The sequence below is a fragment of the Phoxinus phoxinus genome (genome assembly GCF_949152265.1).
Source record: "Phoxinus phoxinus genome assembly, chromosome: 12".
NCBI classification, from domain to species: domain Eukaryota; kingdom Metazoa; phylum Chordata; class Actinopteri; order Cypriniformes; family Leuciscidae; genus Phoxinus; species Phoxinus phoxinus.
Window position 1 is genome coordinate 31,950,244 of NC_136887.1, and position 25,193 is coordinate 31,975,436.

At 37.0% G+C, this 25,193-nt stretch overlaps 1 protein-coding gene across 5 annotated transcripts in view; it reads left to right on the plus strand.

Moving 5' to 3' along the window:
• gabra2b (gamma-aminobutyric acid type A receptor subunit alpha2b) overlaps positions 1-21,918 on the plus strand; it is a 73,186-nt gene extending 51,268 nt beyond the window's left edge. For all 5 annotated transcript variants that reach the window (XM_079630875.1, XM_079630878.1, XM_079630876.1 and 2 more), the window contains 3 exons: positions 5,206-5,358; positions 12,535-12,737; positions 20,342-21,918. In XM_079630875.1, coding sequence (XP_079487001.1) covers positions 5,206-5,358; positions 12,535-12,737; positions 20,342-20,647 — 662 coding nt within the window. In that variant the 3' untranslated portion in view covers positions 20,648-21,918. The remainder of the gene's footprint in view (positions 1-5,205; positions 5,359-12,534; positions 12,738-20,341) is intronic.
• Positions 21,919-25,193: the final 3,275 nt, after the last annotated feature.

A 25,193-nucleotide genomic window follows, 5' to 3' on the forward strand; every position in this document is an offset into this window, starting at 1 on the left:
CACTACTCTATTCTACTCTACTCTACTATATTCTACTCTATTCTACTCTACACTACTCTAATCTACTCTATTCTACTCCAATCTACTCTACTATATTCTACTCTATTATATTCTACTCTACTATATTCTACTCTACTCTATTCTACTATATTCTACTCTACTCTATTATATTCTACTCTACTATATTCTACTCTACTCTATTCTATTATATTCTACTCTATTCTACTCTACTATATTATATTCTACTCTACTCTATTATATTCTACTATATTCTACTCTACTCTATTATATTCTACTCTACTATATTCTACTCTACTCTATTCTATTATATTCTACTCTTTTCTACTCTACTCTACTATATTCTACTCTACTCTATTATATTCTACTCTATTCTACTCTACTATATTATATTCTACTCTATTCTACTCTACTATATTCTACTCTACTCTATTATATTCTACTCTATTCTACTCTACTATATTCTACTCTACTCTATTATATTCTACTCTACTATATTCTACTCTACTCTATTCTATTATATTCTACTCTATTCTACTCTACTATATTCTACTCTACTCTATTATATTCTACTCTATTCTACTCTACTATATTCTACTCTACTCTATTATATTCTACTCTATTCTACTATATTCTACTCTACTATATTCTACTCTACTCTATTATATTCTACTCTATTCTACTCTACTCTATTCTACTCTATACTATATTATACTCTATTCTATTCTACTCTACTCTATTATATTCTACTCTATTCTACTATATTCTACTCTACTATATTCTACTCTACTCTATTATATTCTACTCTATTCTACTCTACTCTATTCTACTCTATACTATATTATACTCTATTCTATTCTACTCTACTCTATTATACTCTACTCTATTCTACTCTATTCTACTCTACTCTATTATATTCTACTCTATTTTACTCTATTCTCTCCTATCCTATTCAACTTGACTGTGTTTGTGTGGCATGCCTGAGTGAGCATTAATGGACTTACTGTAGTTATAGAGCAGTTTAGTTCAGCCACTCTTGGGGTTCGATTGCGATTACGATGCTGTTTTATAAAGCCGCTGCTTGTATAGACATTAGACAGCACAGCAGCTCACTGGGGTTTGGAACAGAGCCAGTGTGTGTGTTCTGGAATCTCTGCTTTCCAGAGAGAATCACGGCATCTCCTGTGACCTCCTGTGACCGATCGTCATCTTCACGCTTTAATTAACATCTTCACGGTGCACAGACGGGACTTGTGGCTACTAACACACACACACACACACACACACATCACATTAGCTCTGTTCCAAAACCTAGTGTGAGCTGCCTTGCTGTCCACTGCCTACTGTAGAATAGGCTGCTATCTTTAAAGGCAAATTGCTAACTAAAATAGAACTTCATAAACAACTGATTTAGAACTCGATACAGATTAAACACAAATAGTGCTACTTATTTGAACTCGCAATTGATTCCAATACGGCATTTCAGAATGTTTGTAAACAATAGGCACCGAGATACTTCCGGGTGGCAGAACGCGAGTGGCTTCTACTGACTAACTAAAGAGATCCAGTCGGCTACTGGAACAGTTACATAGTTAAAAACATTGTTGTTGATCAAAGTTGAAACGATGATGAAAACGTGTTGTGTTCGGGGTTGCGCTGTAAGATATACAGCTAAAGGTGTAGGGGTTTATCGATTTCCCGTGGGTGAGGAGGTAAGCAAGTGGACGTCGTGTCGTCAAAAGTAGTGCTAAAAGTAGGAAATCTTAATGATCCCCTGAATTACATGATTCATCCAACGTTTACCTTTCTGCTCCCAACCCTGCTTGCCCTTCAACTCTGCTTCGTGTATTCTCAAAATGGTCCATCTACAAAATCCTAGCAGAGCATTTATCTTCAGCCGAGGAAATTCGAGACTAATATTAGTAAACTTGTCTCTTTGGAAGATCAGACTCATTGCCAGTCACTGCCTGAAGTAAAAGAGGGCTGCCCACTCTCACGCATTGACCGTGAGACTCACTTTTCACACGGTCACTCATGCCACACATCCATTTTCTCACGCAACTTACCGAAATGTAAATTCCTCTTACATAATATCAGTGTTTTCTCACGCAAACAGGTCAATATAACAGCTGGAGAACAATTATGTCACAAAACATTTACCTCAGGAAAGCCACTTAATGACCATGATATAGCACGTCATTTTGGCTAGAAAAAATAGCTATAGAGAGTACATATTTATTATATTTTTATATCATTAAAAACAGTTGTTATTATGATAAAAAAAACTTTTAAAAGATTAAATTATATTTAATAAAAAAACTTTTTTTTATTTAATTTTTACTGCCGACGGTGGGTCTCCCTTCCAAGAAATTTTCTAGCGTTGCCATAGGAACGCTTTGGCTTTTGCCACCCGGAAGAACGTCTATTACTGTTGTGACGTCATGGTTCATTAGCATGCCGCTAAGCTAACAACAAACACAAATAAGAATAATGCCTAGCACAAATAGTGCAGTTTTAATTAGACTTTTTTTTTTTTTTATCATATTATACATATTTTTACTGAATTAAATATATTTAACATTTCTCTCAACACATCCACCATCTCAGATTTTTTTTTTTTTTGTGAGCTTGTTGCAATGCATTCTGGGATTTATATCTCCTTGCTGGAATGTTATTTTAGTATTATTTATATATTATTATAGTTTTTAGTATTTTTTTAATTTAATTTTTACATTTTCAGTTTTAAAATTGTATTTAAGTTAAACTTTTAGTTATTTTGTTTAAATGTGTTTTTTATATTACTATTTAGTTTTAGTCTTTATTTATTTATTTCCAGTTAGTAATTTTAATTCTTCAACTTATTTAAGTTAGTTTCCAAGGCAATATTTACAGTATATATATTTTATTACAATATTTCATTTTAGTTTAATTTTAGCTTGTGGTCTTTTATATATATATATTCCATATTTATTTTCATTTCAGTTTTAGTTTGTTTTTTATTTATTAGCCGGGTTAATTTTTGCAGTTTTATTTATTTTCCAGTCATTTTTAGAGCTTCAGCTTAAACTGATTTCAGTTAGTTGCCAAGGCAACATAATAATGTCCTTTAAAAAAGTTTTTCCATCTAATATTCAGATTTTATTTAAATTGAGCTTTATTTCAATGAACAAACATGATGCTGCTTTATAATCCAGCCTAGGTATAGGCATCACGCTAGGTTTGGAAAGCGAGCTGTCGTCTTTCTCCACATTAGAGACAGTCTTATTTCCCTTTTAAATCTTTTTATTGAGTCTCGACACATTCTCACACACGCACACGCCTGAACTCTCTGTGCACATGTACATTTCCTCTCGCTGTGTTTCCAGTGGTCTGCTGTTAATTCAATTAAAGCAGCCGCTGCTCATCCGTGCTCGTTCTCCCCAGCGCAGCTCCGCGCTGAGATAACCGGTGCTGGTGAAAGGAGGAACCGTCTCCGAGAGGATGTCGTGTGCAGTTCAACAAGGAAAGGAAAGAATGAGATTTACAGGATTAGAGCTGGCTAAAATCCGTCAGTGCTTCCTCTGCAGAAAGCACGAGGAGTTTCCCCGCTCTGCCAAATGGCGCCAGCTCGGCATCCTCCACCAACATCCAAAGACACCAGATAGATTTCTCTCTTCTGTTGCCATGGGCAACCAAAGTCTTCCTCCATCCTTGGGTTATGCCTTCCCTCTCTCTCTCTCTCTCTCTCTCTCTCTCTCTCTCTCTCTCTCTCTCTCTCTCTCTCTCTCTCTCTCTCTCTCTCTCTGTCTCTCTCTCTCTCTCTCTCTCTCTCTCTCTGTCTCTCTCTCTGTCTCGTGGGCCACTTGCCGGCGGAGATTCTCCGTTTCCAGGCGGTCTGCCACGTTTCTGTGTGTCGCTGCGAGCGGTCGGAATAATGCTCTGTGATAATGAGGTTAAAAACCTCATGATGATGTCGAGGAGATTTTCTTTCTTCGTGTAATTTTGCTCGGTAACAAACTGTCCCCGCAGAGTCGGCTCAGACTGACCTGATCGTTTGATCCGGAGCTTCGTGAGATGAGGTGTAATTGTGGCTTCCCTCAAAAAGCTTCCAGCTTATAATTACATGTATCTTTCCCTCCCCTGCATCAGCCCTTTCAGAATATATAATATGCATCGTAATATGTGTTTCATAATCTGTTCTGTGATGTCCTATTTACAGAGTGCCGCTTCTTCACCTGGCCACTTTTTACTTAATCTTTTCTTATGATTTCCCATCAGGATCCAAAATTAGATTTGCTAACACTTTCTTTTGATTGTCCACTTTAGACATTCTATAAGTAACTTTGCAACTACATGTTAACTTACTCTCATTAGATTAGTAGTAGACTGTCTGCTTAATATCTGCTAACCCTTTATTTTGATGCTCCCCAACAGACATTATACTGACAATAAATCACTTTACACTTGTCAAGTCAACTTATTCTACTAACCTGAACCTAACAGTCTAATACTCTTAATGAGAATTAGTTGTAGTTGCAAAGTTACGTATAGTAAATCGAATGTCTAAAGTGGACTATCAAATGATTGTGTAACACTTGCTGATGGTGACTGAATTGGGGAATTTTATCAGCCATAAATATTTCTTACTGATCATGAAACTTTTTTTCCCTTGCATATTTGGCGCAAGTTTCTCTGTGAAACTTAAACTTGAGATCCATCTTGATCTTCATATTTGTTAAATCCTTTTATCCTTGTTTACGAAGCTTTGAGACTGTATAGGAGTTAAATCATTGCCAATCCTTTGACTACATAAATATAGTATTTAAGAGGATATCTTTTTTAACAAATAATTGCATGTAAATTTATTTTTGTAGAAAAACTTCTGGTTTCCCTGATGAACATTTGATGAATGAATTTTCCACTGATTTAAATGTCATGTGACAATCACTGAGCTTTTTTTCAAGTACCGGTAACCACTTGTATGTCTGATTTTAATCGCTCACATCACTTAGTATTTATATTACGATTCATGTATTATGTTGTGAATCTGATACAATGGCTGAATGGTTGAGGAGATTCCCCTTTGAGTGCTGAGAAAAGCGCTACATAAATGTAATGAATTATTATTTTTTTTATTTACTCAACAAAGCCTATTTGAATCTTATTTTGGACTGTTTCCCATAAGTCTCTCTTTCCCCCCCCCCACAGGTGAGTACACTGTGATGACGGCCCACTTCCACCTGAAGAGGAAGATCGGTTATTTTGTGATTCAGACGTACCTGCCGTGCATCATGACCGTCATCCTATCCCAGGTGTCCTTCTGGCTGAACCGAGAGTCTGTTCCGGCCCGAACTGTATTTGGTGAGTTTAATCTCTGAGTGAATCTCAAACTCACTCACAAACTTCAGATTGATCTGGGTTTTTGGGAATATTTCAAACTTTGGATGCTACTTCGGAGACGTGACATATGGCACTATAATACAATTAAAAAAAAAAAAAAAAAAACGTATATAGACCTCAATGAGCATGCAGTTCCTCTTTCATTTTATCTGGCTGAAAAAACAAACACATTTTTGTTTGGTTCCTTGATGCATACTTTTATGGTGTATTGTTGCATGAATGTTGTTGTTGTATTAATATCTGAATATGCAATATATCAAAAGAGAGCTCGAACAGACCCTCTGCTTTTAAACAAACAAACAAAAAAACATTTATTCTAGCTTAATGCATTCCTTTTTTTAATCAGCACTTGAATGTGGGTATGTTTCCTAAAAAGCAACATTTGCATTTTTGTCAAAGACTACGTCTGGATTAGCCTGGGAAAACCCAGACCACTCTCAGTTGTAACTGAGTTAGGGTCTGGCAAAGCTCCATAGACAATTCATTTCCACAGGGGCGTCACCAACTGACGTCGCTCAAATGGCTCTGGGCGCAATTGGATAGATCTAAAACCAATCAGAGCGACGGAGAAACATCTGAGACTCTCAGCAATTCTCTGTTTGTGTTTTTCAGGAAGATGTAGCAATGGCTTCTGACGACTTTTGCCGTTTTTGTAAATGACCATTTTAAATCGCTTGAAACAGACGCGATAGCTGATTCGAACTGTTTATATACTGTCTATGATTTGAACGAGTGATGTTCCACGGCGGCATCCATCTCTGTAATGTACAAAATCTGCGTCACCGTCGCTGATCTGTCATCGTGTAAAGCCAGCCCCAACGTTTCTGATTGGTGCCGCGATTTGGACGGATTGGAAATGGGTTTCAATGGGCTCTTTGCCAGACCCACTTGCAGAGCAAATCTAAATTTGCCGGAAGTGGTCTGGGTTTTCCCAGGCTACGTCTGGATGGGATTCAGGACGATGATAAAAACACAGATGGAGTCCATCAACACCCCTAAAGCTTCACAGTCCTGTAGCTCGTCCTGGGTCGACATTTCATTCAGTAACATTAGGCAGTTTTGATTTATGCTGTTTAATGTTGATGATCGCGTTATTTTACATATTCATCTGCTTACATACGATTTTTCTTCGCCTGTGTTTGATCGGGAGAGTCAGTACTCTTTCAGAAGATGTGTCATAGCGCCCCCTTCCGAATAACAGTGAACACATGGAAAGCCACGAATTTCCATCAATGGCAGGGAAGCGTTGTCTCATAAATGGCGGAAATTTTCATCAATGGTGGGGAAAGATTTAATATCATAAATGGGACGTAATGATCAGTGATGCGTTTATCGGGTAATATGTTGAGGTTTCAATGAAATGGTTGAACATTTAAAATCTTTCCACACAGTCGCTGTTGCCAAACTGATATTCTGACTTCTGGGTTTATGACGCACTGTCGGCCTCCAGCCGAACTGATGGAGAAAATCTGCATAAATTAATTTACTGTGACAGATTAATGGAGGACTAAGGTCACACTGAGCTGAACGAAGGTTTGATTTTAGATTAAAATTGACATGGCTGTGATTGAGTCTAGATTTACAATTCTAACAATAGACATACGTACTCTATGTTGTCATAGTTACCCATCCAGGAGGAAATGAAAGTCAAGTTTGCAACAGTTTTTGACTATCTTAGAAAGTATAAAATACAGGGGAAAAAATCATTTTACTTTTTTAGAATTAAATAAAGATTAAAACAAAGATTTCACACTTTGATTCCTAGACTTTATGTATGATCAGCTCAGATGAGAAAGTCTGTTATCTTGACATTGTCTGATATCTTTGCAGCACCAATGTACTGTTAATATTAGGCAATTATTTCTCAACCCCAGAAAAATACAGAGGTCCGGACCTCAATTGGTATATTGGAAAACATGCTCCAGTTTCTAGAATAAAAAAAGTCATACTTTCGTATTTCATGGCCGGTGGGTACAGCCATGGCCATGAAATATGAAAGTATGACTTTTTTAATTCTAGAAACTGTAGCATGTTTTCCAATATACAAGTACACCTGATTGTAGTTAATTAGTAGAGCCTCTATGACCTATATTGGTTATTTTAAGTAGAGGTCGACCGATAGTGGATTTTACCGATAACGATAACTAGCTTGGACCACGTTGGACCATAACCGATTAATCGACCGATATTATTGACATGGTGCGGGTTGCCCCAGTTTGTTTTTGTTAACGTTTGTGGAGCCTGTGGTGTCTAGTGTTTACAGAGACCTGGTTTGTTTGCAGTGTGTTCGGGGGACAGGCAGCTAGCAAATAGTGAGGAGATTTTTTTTTTTAGTTTGCTGTATGTGACAAAAAAAGTTTGGCCTAAAAAACGCATGACGTCGCTTAGAGCACAAATGTGCATTGCCGGTGTACTCCTGTGAGAAACACTACTACTGAAGAAGCTGGATTGACCTTCAAGCCATAAAATTCACAAGGAGCCCTGGGAGCCTCTGGCTCCAGAGTCCTCTGCCCCAGATTAGAGACTTTAACGGGGAAGCCGGTCCTTTCTGGGCATTTCTGTGAGGATTTATGGAGCTCAGGTACGGAGCAATTTGGTTACTGTGGAGATTCCCTGAGCTCGGTGTTGCTAAGCAGGTAATGTTGAGGAGATGAGCCCTCCTGGCATAGGTTCAGATGTCTTTCTGCCCCTACCGTCTGTCTCTCTTTTTGTCTTTGTCTTTATTCTACCGTCGGTTTCTCTCTCTGTCCCTGGAGTCTCTCTGGCAGTTCTTCAGCTGTCCCGGCCTCTTTCTGTCTCTTATCTTTCTCTCTCTATCCGTCTATTATACAGCCTTTAAACAACCTGCCATAAGGCAAATGTTCAGAGCTAGCGTTCCCAAAAGAGATATTGTATTGCCAAACAATAACGCTAAAAAGTCAGTATATTAATGCCACATGTTAATTGTAGAGCATCACATGAATTATTAGCATGTTGTGCATAGCGTATTAGAGTTAAATGATGTGTCAAGATATTAAAGTTGAAATAGAGAGAATGGCATTAAAACGGAGCTCAGATGTGCATTAAGGCGTTCGAGAGCTGCATAATTGAAAACTTGCTCTGGGCTAAAAAGCTACGGAGTGTTATCTAATGTAGGCTATACTTTATTATGACGCGTGTACGTACACTGCACGGTCATGTGTTTTTCATTACTAAAGCAATAAAGGATTAGTCCAACCGAAAATGAAAATGCTATCATTTGCTCACCCTCGTCTTGTTGCAAACCCAGAAGAGTTTCTTTCTTCCGTGGAACACAAAGGCAGTTACATTGCCGAATGCCCAGAGTGCTTTTTTGGGGCTTTCGAGCTCCAAAAATAACAAAAAAAAAGCACCATAAAAGCAGTCGGTATGACTCATGCATTATATTCTCTAGTCTTCTGATGTGATGCAATAGCTTTGTGTGTGAGGAACACGGCAACATTACGTAGTTTGTGGAAAATCTTGCCATCGGCGACAACTGTCAAATCTTCAGCTCAAATATGGTGTGTTAAAAACGCATTGCACCAGGTTTGATGACAGTGACGCTCTTGGTTTTCCACATGTTGTGAATGATTGGGAATTTTGAATAAACGGGTGTGAAAATGGTACGATTTTTTTTTTTGTGAATAAATGACTTAAATTTGAGTCTGTTGCTCACTCAAAGCTATCATGTGACTTCAGAGGACTTGGAATATAGTGAGTCATGTGGATTAATTCAGTGCTACATTGTTTGTTCTTATTATATTTTTTTGATTGACAGCACGTTCATACACATTTACTTTTGTTGAATGGAAAAAATATATATATATTGTGCTCCGCAAAAGAAAAAAAAAGTATTACAGAATGCTGATTTTTGTTATAAAATGAAAGCATCTTAACTTGACAGCGGAGAAGAAAGTGACTGGTCTCGCCATGTTTGATGAATGGTATCAGCTGGGTTTATTTGCAGCTCAGTCGATAATGATACTTGATGGAAACTGAAAAATAATTACATTGAATTCAGCCAATCTGTTGGTCACAATTCCATTTTATAACTTAAATTTCGGATGATGGTTTTTCAGATGGTGTTTTGCTTTTTGAACAGTGAAAACAGACGCATGTGAAGTCATTGGAGGCAGTATGGAGTTCCTTTCATCTCTCTGAAGTGTTCAAGTGTGTTCGATTATTTCTCTCCATGCCATAACTGATACTTTTCCATCATGCCGTCTAGTGTCTGACAGCGTCTCTACGAATGAGATGATTAAACATTTGAACTCTTCAGAAAGCAAATCACCTGCTACCCAGGCGATCAGGCTCTCCACGCTGCTTTACTGCTCCCTATACAGCTGTATAATTCAGTCAATATTAAATCAATTTTAATCTACCGTGTCTTCATTTATATTCTGCTGTAAATGAGTACACATTTATTTATTTATTTATTCATTTATACCTTACATTTAGTGATGGGTTTATGGAACAGATGAGACTGTTGTGATGTTTAATAAAAACAAATGACAAAAAAATATAAACTTTTATTATATAAATATTGTTTCATTTATTAACATTATAATCACATAACTAGCACACTTTTAGTTGTTTATTTAAACTCTAAACTAAACAATTATTGACTGTTGTGATGTTTAAAATAAAAAGGTATGTCTTTTTACTGCCATTTTAATATATAAATATTATTGTATTATTTATGAAAATTATAATAACTGCGGTACTTTGAACTAGTACGCTTGTCTAGTAAACATTTATTTAAACCATACATTAAGTGATCAATGACTGTTGTGATTTTTAATATAAACAAAAGACAAAAATGCTATTAAATAAACATAGTTTTATTTATTAAAATTATAATCACATAAGTGTTGCACTTTAAACTCTTATTTATTTATTTAAACCCTTAAATAAATGATTAATGACTGTTGTGATGTTTAATATAAAAAGGGTATGTTTATTACTGTCAATTCATATTATATACATATTATTTTACTATTTATTAAAATTACAATAATTTAACTGTGGCACTTTACACTTTATTTTAGCCATACTTTTGAGTCGAAGGCCTAATGAGATGGTACACAATGACTAATGGGTAAATATCTCCACTTCCTGTGTAAACTTGTTCTATATGCTGTTTGCATATTGAACCAATACACTTCTTATGATTTGGAATATTATTTAAGATGGCCATTTAAAAGAGTATCCTCTGTGTGCGGTCCTCTTTCGCTCTTCTGTTTCACTGTGATGTCTTTTTTTATGACTGATGTGTTGTCACTGCTTCATCAGTGGATGGATATCAGCATTTTGATAGTCAGGGGAAGGGTGATCCATCCAAACTCCTCTTCTGCTGCTCTCTGGTTGTCAAAGCGTTTCAAACCAACATCCGTTGGCTGCTGTCATGCTCGTCCCACCCGGGACTGAATACTGAAGAGTTTGACGGCGATGGAAATTAATTGGAGGCATTTGTTTACGTGCATGGTCGCAGTCGGTGTCCCCGAGCTTGCCGTCTGTCACTGCAGACCTGGATCAGGCAGGAGTCAGGAACAGGTTCCTCTCCAGAATCCCTTTACGGTGTCACGGAGTCTCAGCTGAGAGCGTTCAGAGCATCGCTCACTGAAAGTCGTGAATGTGCCCGAGGATTCTCATTAAGCTTATTGTCTCTCCGGTCCCCGACCAAAGAAGGCTGTCATCTTGTTGTATTATTTCCTCAAAAACAGAATTATTCAAGCCCTTCCTTGTAACTCACAGGACGCTTTCTAAAAATACTTTAATTCTGCAGTAAACACAGCAGAGTTCTTAGAAAGGGACAGAAATGCTAAAGAGTGATTCAGGCATTTAGAGGCCAAAGTGTTTTTGGTCGATTAGAAGCTCGAAGACTGGAGAGAATGTGGCACACCAAAGATAAACAGCAGGGACATCCCTGCAGACTCAAGCTTTAGAGACGTTTGGTTTTTCAAAGTCATTGAGGTGAAGTATGTCATTTTTGTGATGTTAAAATACGTTCTCCTGTGACACGAAGGTTGGTGTGTTGCTCCGCATGTATAAAGAGCTCTTGTGCTCATGAAGACCTCGTTTGAGGTCCAACTTGGGTCATGTTTCATGACATCCAGCCAGCCAGCCTCTGTATTGTCTAACCAATGAAAGATGTAGAGTGTTTTTTGTTTGACCAGTTTTTATTAATTATTTTATATATTTATTTATCATTGTATTTATTTATTTTATCAGTATTGTTCAACCAATGGAAGATGTATATTTTATTTATTTTTTTGGAACAATTCTGACCAGTTTTTATTCATTACTTTATATATGTATTTATTGTTGTATTGTTTTATTTATTTATTGTTTTATTTATTTATCAGTATTGTCCAACCAATGGAAGATGTGAATTGTTTTTAAACAATTCGGACCATTTTTACCAGTTTTTATTAAATATTTTATACATTTATTTATTGGTGTATTGTTTTTATTGTTTTATTTATCAGTATTGTCCAACCAATGGAAGGTATAGAGTGTTTTTGGGAGCAGTTTTGATCATTTGTTTTGTTTTGTTTGTTTGTTTGTTTGTTTGTTTATTTATTTATTTATTTATTTATTTATTTATTTATTTATTTATTTGTTTGTTTGTTTGTTTGTTGTTGTTGTTGTTGTTGTATTGTTTGTTTGTTTATTTATTTATTTATTTATTTATTTATTTATTTATGTGTTTGTCACTCTTTAATTTGTTTTATTTATTTATCTGTATTGCCCAACCAATAGAAGATGTGTTTTGGGGAAGTTTGTTTAAAAATATTTATTTATAACTTTTTATTTTTAATTCAGTTGTTAGGCTTTGTTTTATTCCATAAATAATGCTATGCAATGCAACATTTGTTTTTGTTTGTCTATACGATTGTCAAAACCATTCTCTGCAATAGTTTCCTAAAGCGTTTTTATTTTTCATTTAATGTTGGAATTGATTTCTGCCATGTTCGTGAGATGCCATGCAACTGCATCTTGCCCAAAACTTTTGAGTTGTATTTCAGCATGAGTTTAAGTTGAGAGTCTAACTTCAAGGTCTAAGTTTGAATTGAGCTCTGCATTGGTTTATTACAGTAATTTGCATTGCATTGTTCTTGTTTATATTCTTCTCAGGTGTGACCACTGTACTGACCATGACAACTTTGAGTATCAGCGCTCGTAACTCCCTGCCGAAAGTCGCCTACGCCACAGCCATGGATTGGTTTATCGCCGTGTGCTACGCCTTTGTCTTCTCCGCCCTGATTGAGTTTGCTACCGTAAACTACTTCACCAAGCGCGGCTGGGCTTGGGATGGCAAGAGCGTGGTCAATGACAAGGTAATGATCATTAATCATCTCCCAGCATGCTTTGTGTTGTTCGGGTGGGGTGGCGTATGGATCGGATTGATTAACTTGGTGACAGTGCGTTCAATTTTTGAGTAATGTGACATCTCAGGTGACAGATTAAGTGACTGACAGGAAATTCAAGCCTGGAAGTAACTGCACAAAATTGCATATTTCTGCTTTGTTTGGGTCTATGAATACAATTTTGAATAAAAATCCCTCGGGTATGAACTGCGTATTCTCACTATATTATAGAGTCACATCCATGTTTCATGTAAAAACAGTTATTTCGTCATACAGGATTAAGCAGAGACTTTTACTGAAATGTCCTGTTTCTCAGATGTTTCTCCTCAGAAACAGGCCATTATGAACTCAAACATTTCTTGTCAAGTCCATCTTAAATGATCATTTGTAAGACAAAGCTGATACCTAAATGAATGACGTAAGTCATCCATTATTTTCTTTTGATATTTTATGTTTTGTTGTTGTATACATCCAATGTTTCTCCATCTGTTTAGTGCACTTTAGAAAAAGCGATGCGTCTCATTACGGTTTACCTCTGTAAAATATTTAGGCGTTCACTTTATATGCTGAACAAGAACTGATGTTCACTGATGTCCTGACTGTAAAGCCCTGCTGATAGTCTATGATACATGAGGCTCTCTGGATTTCTGCTGCAGGTCAGAATGAGATAACCACAGAATAATCCATAATGATTTTATCATGGACCTCTGCATATTTCAGTCATATGAGAGTATAATAGGCCCTGTTTACAGCTGGTATTAAGATGCGTTTTGTTGGATCGGATCACAAGTATACGAGGGAGACACATTCCTGTTTACACACTTCTGTCCTGATTTCTTTGAGGGGAGGGGAAATATATGGGCTTTTCAGATCTTCCGATTTAATGTACAAAATATGCTCACGCAATTTAGATATGAACGCAACTGGAGACGACGGAAAAACACACGTAAAGTGTGTTTTTCATCTTCAAACCAAACTTGTGTCTTCTTCAGCCGACATATTAAATCCCGTCTGTCTAGAGTTCTTCCCATAATGTTCACTGGTTAGGTCAGTAGGCGGAGAGTAGGCGTCTTTTGTGGCTGTTTGAAAACATTCGACCACATGAGCGTCTACACTACGAAATCAATGCGTTTTCAACTACCACTAGAAGTGGTTGATAGTGGACAGCTCAAACGGTTTGGACCCAGTTTACACCTGGATTTAGCATCGTCCATCTTAATACCAGGTGTAAACAGGGCCATAGATCCTTGTTATCCCAATGCACTTATAAGAAACAAGAAAAGGGACGACTCGTTTGCTGTGAGTTGCGACCCTTGTCGGTGGAGGAAGAGATCTTGGTCTCTGAGAAATGTGGTTTGCTCTGGCTTCCATTACTTCAATTGTCAAAAGTACAAACACAGGTGTAAAGGCTGCAACAACAAACACATCTGTTGTAATTGTGTTGAGGAAGGCCTTGACAAGGAGAGTTGTGAAAAAACATATAATTTTTGTAATTGCACAGGTGATCATTAAGCTGCATCGAAACAGTGTTCCATGTGAATCAAAGAATTGGAAAAACAGAAGGTCAGATGTACGAAGAGGATAGTTTATCCTGAATCAAAGAAAATGGTGGCTGATGCACGTTTAAACGTTTGCTTCTGCTGTCAAAATCAAGCTGTGAGAACGATAGATTGCCAGACAGGATCACCTGGATGCATAAAGATAAACCTCAAACTGTTTAGAACTATATCTAATCTTAAACTAATCTTTTCTCAAGGACGAATAATACAGGAATTCAGTCAGAGTTTGACAACTGGGAACCAAAAGGCAAATCAAAATAACAGAAAGGCAAGCTCTTCACAATCAAAAGATGAAACTTGAAAGACGAGACAAATGAAAGATTTGGAAATGAAAGAGTGTGAACATCATAGTACAAGCCCGTCTCCTAAAGGTAGAATTAGGACGGTTCCTATTCTTCCTAATAGGTAATGGAAAATGTTATCATCCAATGAAACAGTCGTGGCGTGAGGGGTAATTAAAGGAGTTGCTGCGGTTAACTGCAGTTATTAATCCTCTTTTTGTATGTCTTCAGGAGATACAATTACCATTAGATTGGGCTTTCTCTTTTAAAAATGTGACTCTTCTGCCCGAATAACAAGCGGGCTTCCGGGGGTACAGCCATTTTAATAAGAAATGAGGGGATTCATAGTCATATAAATATTATCAGCAATCCACAGGTGACTGACGCTGCAGAAAAACATTATAGTCTGTCCTATTTACATTCCTCCTGATTTGACACTCATGGACCTAGATAACCTTGTCGCTCGGTTCCCATCTCCGTTTATTCTAATGGGAGATTTTAATAGCCATGACTTTCTGTGGGGCAGTTATCATTGTAATACATAAGGAAAGAAGATAAACAAAATACAATCTTAGTCAACACGGAATGGTTTCAAGGTCATGCATTTCTGTCAGCTTCGTTCATTCATTGTACAATGAATTGTTTATGGATAGAGTCCCCATTAATGTTGACCAGGTTTCTTGGTATCAATCTGTCTTTTATTCCTCACATTAAATTATTTAAAAAAAATGTTTTAAAGTCATGAATGCTTTAACGGTTTTATCCTAAACCATGTGGGGAGCAGACAGTTAAACTCATATGAATTTGTACAGAACTTTGATTTTGCTCAAAGCTTCACTATGAAAGTATAATTTATGGATCAGCCAGGAAATAATTTATATGATTTCCGAATACTCTACACACCACCAAGGCATATGATTGGCTTTGGGAGCTTATAGAATATCAATCCAAAGTCTATAAGTGGAAGCCAGTGAACAGTCCTTGGAAAATCAGACGAATAAAGTTGGATTTAAAATATGCAACCAAACTTAAAACAAATAAGGAAAATCCAGCCTTTTCAGCAGTTAGATCCGTCCATTTGGTCTACGCATTTAAACCCATCTGGAGAATCTGAAAGTGGATTTAAATATTTTGAAACAGACACATTTGTGCAGAATTCATCCATCTCAAAAAGCCTGGATTTAACAAGAAACCAAAAATCCAAAACTCATCCGAATGATTATCACCAGCAATTTTTGGACATGAGAGCAATGTTCCCACAATATACACAGATGGATCTGAATCTGGAAATCAAGTGGCAGTAGCTTTTGCAACGAATCAACTGCATCAGGATATACGCATCCCTGACCAAAGTTTTCACTGTAGAGACAAATGCTCTATTATTGCCAATGAAGTTCATTGAGATATCTTCGCAACAGGACTTTTTTATAATAACTGGTTCAAAACCATGTCTTGAAGCGTTGGAATCTATAAAAACTGTAAACTTTGCAGATTTTAATCAAATTGTAATTTCTTGAATCAAAGAATTGTAATGTTATTTTCTGCTGTGCTGGCCACACCGGAGTCTCTGGTAATGAGCAAGCGGACGTTATCTATAACCAGTAACATACCTTTCACAGATCTGAGACCAACATTAAATGCATACACCAAAAATAAATGGCAATCGGAATGAGATCAAATCTCATTTGACGTGAGATAAATCTTGATAATGGGACAAAAACATATATTCCCTTGTAATAATCGCTGGGTTCCAGTCTTTTGCACATGATGCCGGATAGGACACTCAAAACTCACACATAAATGTTTACTATTAGGAGAAAATTCACCAAAGTGTTTATCTTGTCAGAATCCACTGTCCATTAAACATATTTTGCTGGAATATAGTACTTCTACCCATTTGTTGAACTTCTTTTGTTCTGTTGATACTTTTGAAAAGTTTTTTAACTACGTAAATCCTAATTTTATCTTAAGGTTTTTAGAAAAATAATCTTAAACATCTTTAGTTTCAGATTTGAATAACTTAACCTGGCATCCGCCATGAACAGCCATAGAAGCTGGCATGGCATTTAAAAGGAAAGAACAAAAAGATAAGTTATTATATTCATTAGAGATTATTCATACAAACAGAATGGGCTGGTTGATTACAGAAGAAAGTCTGGATATGATTCATGGTGCAGATATGGTTTAAAATGTTCACAGGACAAGTTATGCTCCAAAGTTTAATACTTGGGCTAAGATATTTTTTTAAATCTCATTTACAGTATGAACCATTAATGATGGAAAGACGATCCAAGATTTATATACCAGAATATACAGCAAGAGACATTTATTTGCCGACAAGACTTACGACAGCACAGTCAGTTAAAATTAAGCCCAAGCAAAACTGCATTTTATGCTATTTTCCAGTCAAATGATTTTAATGACTATTGAGATTTATGTACTCTGCAAAGAATTATTGTAATCCAATGAGGTCAACCCTGAAATTTACCGTCACCCTGTCTCTCTGACGGACATCCACACAATCAATTCTGGAGTCGTATTCTCATGATCTGAGATTGATTAATATCGGTTTCATAAGGGTCTCCTCCTTCTCTAGTCAGACTCGGTAGCACAAGATCATTGCTTATTCATGAGCCTTCGAATCTTCTCCACAAATCACATTCTTCCCACTAAAGGTCAGTCAGCCAATCAGAAATGACAGCCTGTAGAATAGGTATGTTTATGCAGATTTTAGCACTGTCTTCCTCTGTCACAGTCACAGAAAGTAGACCTACATTTCTTGGTTTAAAGTTTTTTTGGAGTCTGATGCACCAGAAATAGATCTAATCAATCTAACAGATATGGTGCAACTACAGTGAATCTTACATAACCTGTCAAGATAAATGTCCAAGTCATGTTTTCACTCCGAAAAGCAAAAGAAAGAAAAACAAAATTGTTTCGTTAAAAAAGGTGAAGCCTTATTCACATTGCCATAATGCAAATCAATCTCGCTCTCATTACTGCAGTGCCCACAGACTTGTTTTTAATACTTCATGGCATAATTGTGGAAAAAAAATTGCCGTGCAAAAATATATATATATATATATATATATATATATATATATATATATATATATATATATATATATATATATTTTTTGACCTTTATTTAACCAGGGAAATAATCACATTGAGATAAATATCTCATTTACAAGGTGAGCCCTGGCCAAGGTAGCAGCACACAATGTACACAACTACATAAAACAATTTACACAACACACACAGGTACAACAATAAAACAAGATTAAACGTTAAAAGCAAGTGCAAACAGATTTGAATAATTTGTTTAGATGTGACTTGAACTCATTAATATTGTAATAATTACAACATTATTTTGTAAAAATAATAGGTTAATTTTATGTATGCAAAAAAAATACATAATACGTGCGTGCGTGTTATACATACACACAAACATTTTTATCTTTGATTTTGGGGTTATTTATGACTTCTTGTATTTTCTTCATATATTGTGTGAGATTCATTTCCTAGTGGCACAGAAAACACATTGTGCACATTGTGTCTCATTTGTTTATTTAGAGTCTGCCACATACATTTTCTAAAACAACATATTAAATAAATTATTTAAGCATGAAATAGGCTCTGTGGGATTTTAAATTGTCATTTCATTTGTTTCACTGAGGGCTGTTGGACAGCATATGCTCACGTTGTCAGTGTTCATTTTAGCATGCACAGCTAAACATGGCATGTATTCAGGCTGATTTTAGATGCTATCAAACCTCGTGTTACACTCTGACCTGATGCTCAGAACCTTTAGGAGCTCTTTACTGATTTGATTCAAGACTTCCAAGTGACTTCTAAGGAGTAGCAAGTAGTTCAACTCATTTCCAGTGATCATACATTGTTTCGGTCCTGGTTTTGTCTTCATCTGAATTTCAGTGGTGTCTGAGCTGACAGTGTAGCAAACGGCCTCTCTTAGTAACCATCCTGCGTTTAGACTGATGCATTACTATAGTTCCTGTCACTCTCTTTAATTAGCGCAGCGCTGCTTCCCGGGGCGCATTCATCAGCTCTCGGGGTGAGGTGGAGGTGGAGGTCTGTGGCCTTTTGAAACACCCGGAATGAGAGCAGGGCCTGCGGGCATGTGCCGGGAACCCAGCTGGAGAAACAGACTGAACGCTCGGCGCATTCACCATCAAAACACCCGCGCGAGTCAGTCCTGTTTCACTGCTGAGTCATCTTGTATCACTCAGAGCTGGACTTTCCCTTTAAAGTCAACATGAAATGGCATTTACAACCCATTTTACTCTCATAGTGATGTGTTTCCATTTGAAACGGGATGCTTGGTGAGAAAAATAAATTGATTGTATTGTGAAAAGTGCTAAATAAGGTGATATATATGTGTGTGTGTGTGTGTGTGTGTGTGTGTGTGTGTGTGTGTGTGTGTGTGTGTGTGTGTGTGTGTGTGTGTGTGTGTTGTGTATATCATTTATGTTACGAGGTTTAGTCACAAGCTCTTTTTAATACTTTTCATTGGTTAAATATTTGCAAAACTCACAGACACACGTAAAGGGTGACCAATAGTAATGATATACCAAAAAGAAATGTATGTTAAAATATGGAGATATGAGGTTTCCGCCCAACAGCAACAATATGTACATACACACATCATTTTTAACTATATTATCCAAGCCCATATGTGTGAATTGCATGTGTCTCTTGATGTTTGTGTGTGGGCATGCCAACGGAGAGAGAAAGTTGTTATTAATGAGTGTTTGTCATGTGTGGGATCTTGTTATTTTTCTGTGTTCAAGCGGTGCCGGCACAGCAGAATTTTCCACTGATGTTATGACAAGAACTTATTGAATCATGAATCTTCCTCCCTGTTCTTCATCATGAGCCTGCTCATCCTCGACACCTCCAGTTGTCCCATCAACTCCTATTTGCAACTAGCATAGTTTTATCCGGCAGGTGGATGATGTATAACACACAAAGGCTGCATTCCCACAATGTTTGAGATTGACAACCGTATTTGAGGCTCAAATTGTCCTGGAGACAGGAGCAGATTGAATACTGTCAGCGTGGACAATGGCCAATCATCTTATGTTAACTACCTGTATAAATTGTATAAATAGAATTGGCATTGGAAGTTGAGTCACAGCTGAGCCTTTATTTCATTTTTCCAGTTCAATCATGACAACTCTTGGAATAGTTTTAGCATGTATTTGAATATGCTGCTGCATGAATAGACATGTATAAGTCCCGTAGCAGATCTAGACAGGTGGAGCTGGGGAGGTGGAGGGGTTCAGAGGAACTCTGATAGCGCGCTACAGGACGAGATTACAGCAAACAATCAACCATACTATTTAAATGTTGAGAAAGCAATCTCATTTGCTGCATGATCAGCAGAGGCCAATCAGCTTCTACCGTGCATTAATGTAGTGATTGTTTGCAGATTGCATTTAGGGGACCTATCAGCCGGCAATCTCTAGAGTTTCATGACTGAACTAGACATTTTTTTATTTTAATTTTAGAATAAGTTTTAGTAATTTTGTTAATGCTTTTGTAATTATTTAGCAAAACTAGATACATTAGCTTCGGTCATAAAATATTGTTCTTACTCGCTTTCATAACCAAACAATCCAACCAGAATTACGACTAGCTCTCCAAACAGGACTGACAAGCATATTCCAAAATAATGACTTCTTAAAAATGGCAAACTTTCAATTTCCCACAGAAAAAGGAGAAAGCTTCAGTCATCAAGAAGAACAACGCCTACGCCGTCGCCGTGGCGAACTACGCCCCCAACATCACCAAGGACACGGTCCTCCCCACCATCGCCAAGGGGAACGTAGCCGGACTGGGAAAGACCAAAGCCGACGGAAAACCAGCCGAGGCGAAGAAAACCTTCAACAGCGTGAGTAAAATCGACCGCATATCCCGTATCATGTTCCCAGTTCTCTTCGGGTCATTCAACCTGGTTTACTGGGCGACGTATTTGAACAGAGAACCCGTGATCAAAGACATGGTGCCCTCTTATTAGACGGCGTCCAGGGCTGCGACGGGTTCCACTGAGCAGGACTAAAGACTATAGGCCAAAACCACCCAGGGACTCTGAATATAATCACGCTCCGACGCTCTTTCCCATCTGCTCCAGACAGACGTGTCGTGGATTGTTGCAAGATGCCTTTCTATCTCTCTCTATCTCTCGCCGCTCTTTTCTACAGCTTTTTCAGCAGTGCTTTTGAAATGACATTTGCCTTTGTACATATGTACGTAGTGAAAATGATGTTACGTTTGGTTTGACGTGTTTGCTCTGTGAGAATCTGACTCTGGACCTCTCTCTGTGATATAGATTAGCAAATTATAGTGATTTATTTATTTATTTGGTTTCACTTTGTTTTGATAGTCCATTGCTGACATTCTACTAACGGTGAGTCAAAATAAAGTGCTACCATTTATTTATTTATTTATTTGGTGTAAATGTTACGATTTTTCGTGATGGTGCTGGTTTTTGACTAGCCTGTTTTTATCTATACGACCATGCACGTTAGTGCTTATGGTCTGATATTTTGTGCTGGGCCCATACACAAAAAAAACTTATGAAATCAACCGTTTACACACATTGCTGTATCTTTACCATATGTGATTTTACTTTCTTCTTTTAAACCAGGAATGTTCGATTAACAGTATTTCGGATGGATGTCAACATGGTTTTCAATCCGTTTACTGTACATTTTTTGATTCTCGATCCCTTTATAAAGGTCTCTAATGCAGCAGCAGAATTCAGGGTGGTGTGGGAAGCTCATGCAACCTGAACTTTGAAGTCAAGAATCTACAATTGCATCCCATATTATGCCCTATTTATGAGTAAAACTACTCAACATCAACCAAATGCAAGCTTGAATTAGATTTTACCCATCAGGAATTTATTGCATTCTTAGAGTCGGGCAAATTATTATGTTAGTGAAAGATTGGGAATACACATTTTCTGTGAAATTAGTCTTAAGTCCATTACTAGATTTGGTGCTTCATGATTGTTAAAAAAATTACTTTTGTTTTGTTAGTTATTATTTAAAATGCATAAACAAGTGTGTTGCACACGTCCTGAAAAGTGAAGCCAGAGTATTTTGATCGCCTCCTGGTGGCTGGCTACAGTTTAGGTCCCTCTTCATGTTATCAAATGGGACTCGAGCCAAAAAAAAAAAAAAAAAGATGGTTTTTATCATTTTTGGTAGTTCTTATTATGCTTACGTATGTTCAAGTATTCGTTTTTTTATTTTTCTGAAAGTTTGGTTTTAGTTAGTTATTTGATGCTCCAGACCGGAGGGGGGAGGGGGGGGGGGGGTAACATCATGATTGACAGCTGTGCTTGTGATTGAGTCTGTGGGAGCCGGAGTGTGTGCGGGACCTTGATGCCTCGGCTCCACCTGAGGTTCACTACTGCACAGGCTCAGAATGACGTAATTGGAAATTACCGTTTCTGGGATATTTTGGCTTCATTTTTTTTCAGTGGAAGGAACTGGAGACCAGTCGTCCATCTTTTTTTTTTTACTGTCTATGGTAATAAATAACAGCAGGTTGAGCTTTCCTCACACTCTTTCTTCAAAGGGGAAGTGTGTCATATTTTTCACTCAAGTTTAAATACTTTTACCTTGTCCAGGTTTAATGTGCAGACACAATTATAAAACTTTGTTTATAACCTATATAATTATAGGTTGCCTTCTTAAAGAGTGTGAACACTGTGGCTTTGTGGCACTTTCAGATCTTTAAAGGGGTCATCGGGTGCCCATTTTTCATTCTTCATGTACTGTTTGTAACATACTTGGGTTAAAATTCCTCAATGGTTGTGTAAAACAACACCCTTTTTACCTCCTCAAAAACAGCTCTGTTTACAGCGACCCGTTTCGGTGCATGTCTCTTTAAATGATAATGAGCAACTGCTCACCCCACCCCTCTTCCGTGGGGCATGTGGACACAAGACACGTTAAGTGCTGCCTTGGCAGACAGTATACAAATGGCTGAGGGCGGAAATATGCTAATACGGGACAGTCCGTCAGTGGTCGTGGGTGGAGCATGAGCAATATAACATCATATTGCTCAGAAAATCCAAACGAAACGGCTTGATTATTGAGAGTGTTTAGGTTTTTTGAGGATAAAAAAAAAATGGTAAATGGATTTTTTTTCATTGTATGGTGGTTGTGGGCACACACTGCAAAGACACATTTATGTGCAAACACCATATAAAAGTGAATTTTGCATCCGATGACCCCTTTAAGTATCCTGCCGTGGGCGGGGCTATTTGTATTTCAACCAATGGCAGACAGGGGGACTGTTTGGAAACAATCTGATTGGTTATCTGACGCTAGTAATGTAGAAATGGCACACTTCATCTTTCGTGCTGGATCTATGTATCTAGTGAATGCATTAAAAAATATATAAATATATAAACATGATGATTTCATGGTCAGATGTCCTCATTTTGCCACTGTGCATTCCTCTTATTGAACTCTTACAAACAAAGTTCTTTTTGGACCAAAAGACCGAAGTGCTTCAACTATTGCATGTTTACTACAATTGTTTACCCTCCAAAATGAAGCTGAATATTCCTCAAATTTAGCGTACTAAATATGATGCAGTAAAATCGTAGAGATGTCACTGACTGAATTCTGCAAATCCAAAATGCCTGTCACAGAGTTGACGACAATTTTTTTGTATATATGTAAGGAATATTTGTTCATGTTGGTGTTATTGTACACTTGTGTGTAATGTTTTATGTTGACTGTTTGTACAGTTTTATACACAAAAAAAAAAGCATTGCAGAGTTTCTTATTTGATAGTTTTGTTTTTTGTTTTTTCAGTCAGTTTTCAGTTATTTCTAAGGGAAAGATGATGTTCATTTTAAGCATGCTGCAGCCTCATTGGCTCTATAGAAAATGATACAATTGTTCGGGAATGGTATTCATTGTTGTTATGATTATTTAGCACTATTATTGTTAATTTATTCATTGTAAAAAAAATATACTTTTCTAAAGTTTAAGAGTTCATATCAAAGTGTCAATATGTTTCTAAATATTTATTGAAATATATATTTATTGAAATATATACATATTAATTTATTTCTGAGTATTATTTGACATGCTGTCATATTAAATCTATTTTCTGTGTGGTATAATATCGTTTGGAGCTCTGCTTTAATTTTCACATTGCTTTGATTGTATTGAATGATGGTTGCATCTTCGTTATGCATAAACTGTTTGAGCAATAAAAAAGAGGTGAAATGTAAACTTCCTGGCATGGAAAAGAGCTTTCCACACACAGAATGTAGCCTACATCTATTGCTCTCTTTCATTCTCTCTCACTCGCTCTCATACATCCCATATGAAACATGCCCCAGTGGTTCATGTTCTCAGATGGGATGTTCTGAACAGAATGTTTGAATATTATAAATGTTTTTTTTCTTGTTAGGTGTTACAACTGATCTGTCAACCAGCTTTTAATGATATTATTATTATTTAAAGGAAAGTTCCATCCAAAAATGAAAATTCTGTCTAATTGAACCCACTTACAGGATGTTCTAAACACATATGCTGTTATTTTTATGGTGTTTTTTTTTTTTTTTTTTTTTTTTGAGCTTTACAGGCATTGTCACTATGAGGCTGCGTAAAGATTTTTCAGAAATTCTCACAAAAATACCAGCATACACATTTGGAATGAGGGTGAGTATAAGCTGGCGTTTACACGACACCATTTTCAACTTAAACCAGAAAACTTTGTATGCGTTGTGGTCATACATTTACAAAACAACAGTCTTTTGGGGGCCTGAAAACACAAACTTTTAAAACGGGTTTCAAAGTGCACATTTTTTAAAATAATACTGTTATCGCCTCTGTGTAAACTACAAAAACATGAATTTGTGAAAACGGTGACGTCATGTGCATGTGTATTACATATTCAGTCTATAGGTGTGGCAAGGCAAGTTTATTTACATAGAACATTTCATACACAATGGAAATTCATTCTTTACACAATGGAAATCGTCTCTTCACCCCTAATGCAGTGTGTAAACTTTACACTTTCTGTCTTTGACCAGTTCCAGCGTCTCTTCACCCCTAATGCAGTGTGTAAACTTTACACTGTCTGTCTTTGACGGGTTCCAGCATCTCTTCACCCCTAATGCAGTGTGTAAACTTTACACTGTCTGTCTTTGACCAGTTCCAACATCTCTTCACCCCTAATGCAGTGTGTAAACTTTACACTGTCTGTCTTTGACCAGTTCCAACATCTCTTCACCCCTAATGCAGTGTGTAAACTTTACACTGTCTGTCTTCGACCAGTTCCAGCGTCTCTTCACCCCTAATGCAGTGTGTAAACTTTACACTTTCTGTCTTTGACCAGTTCCAGCGTCTCTTCACCCCTAATGCAGTGTGTAAACTTTACACTGTCTGTCTTTGACCAGTTCCAGCGTCTCTTCACCCCTAATGCAGTGTGTAAACTTTACACTGTCTGTCTTTGACGGGTTCCAGCATCTCTTCACCCCTAATGCAGTGTGTAAACTTTACACTGTCTGTCTTTGACGGGTTCCAGCA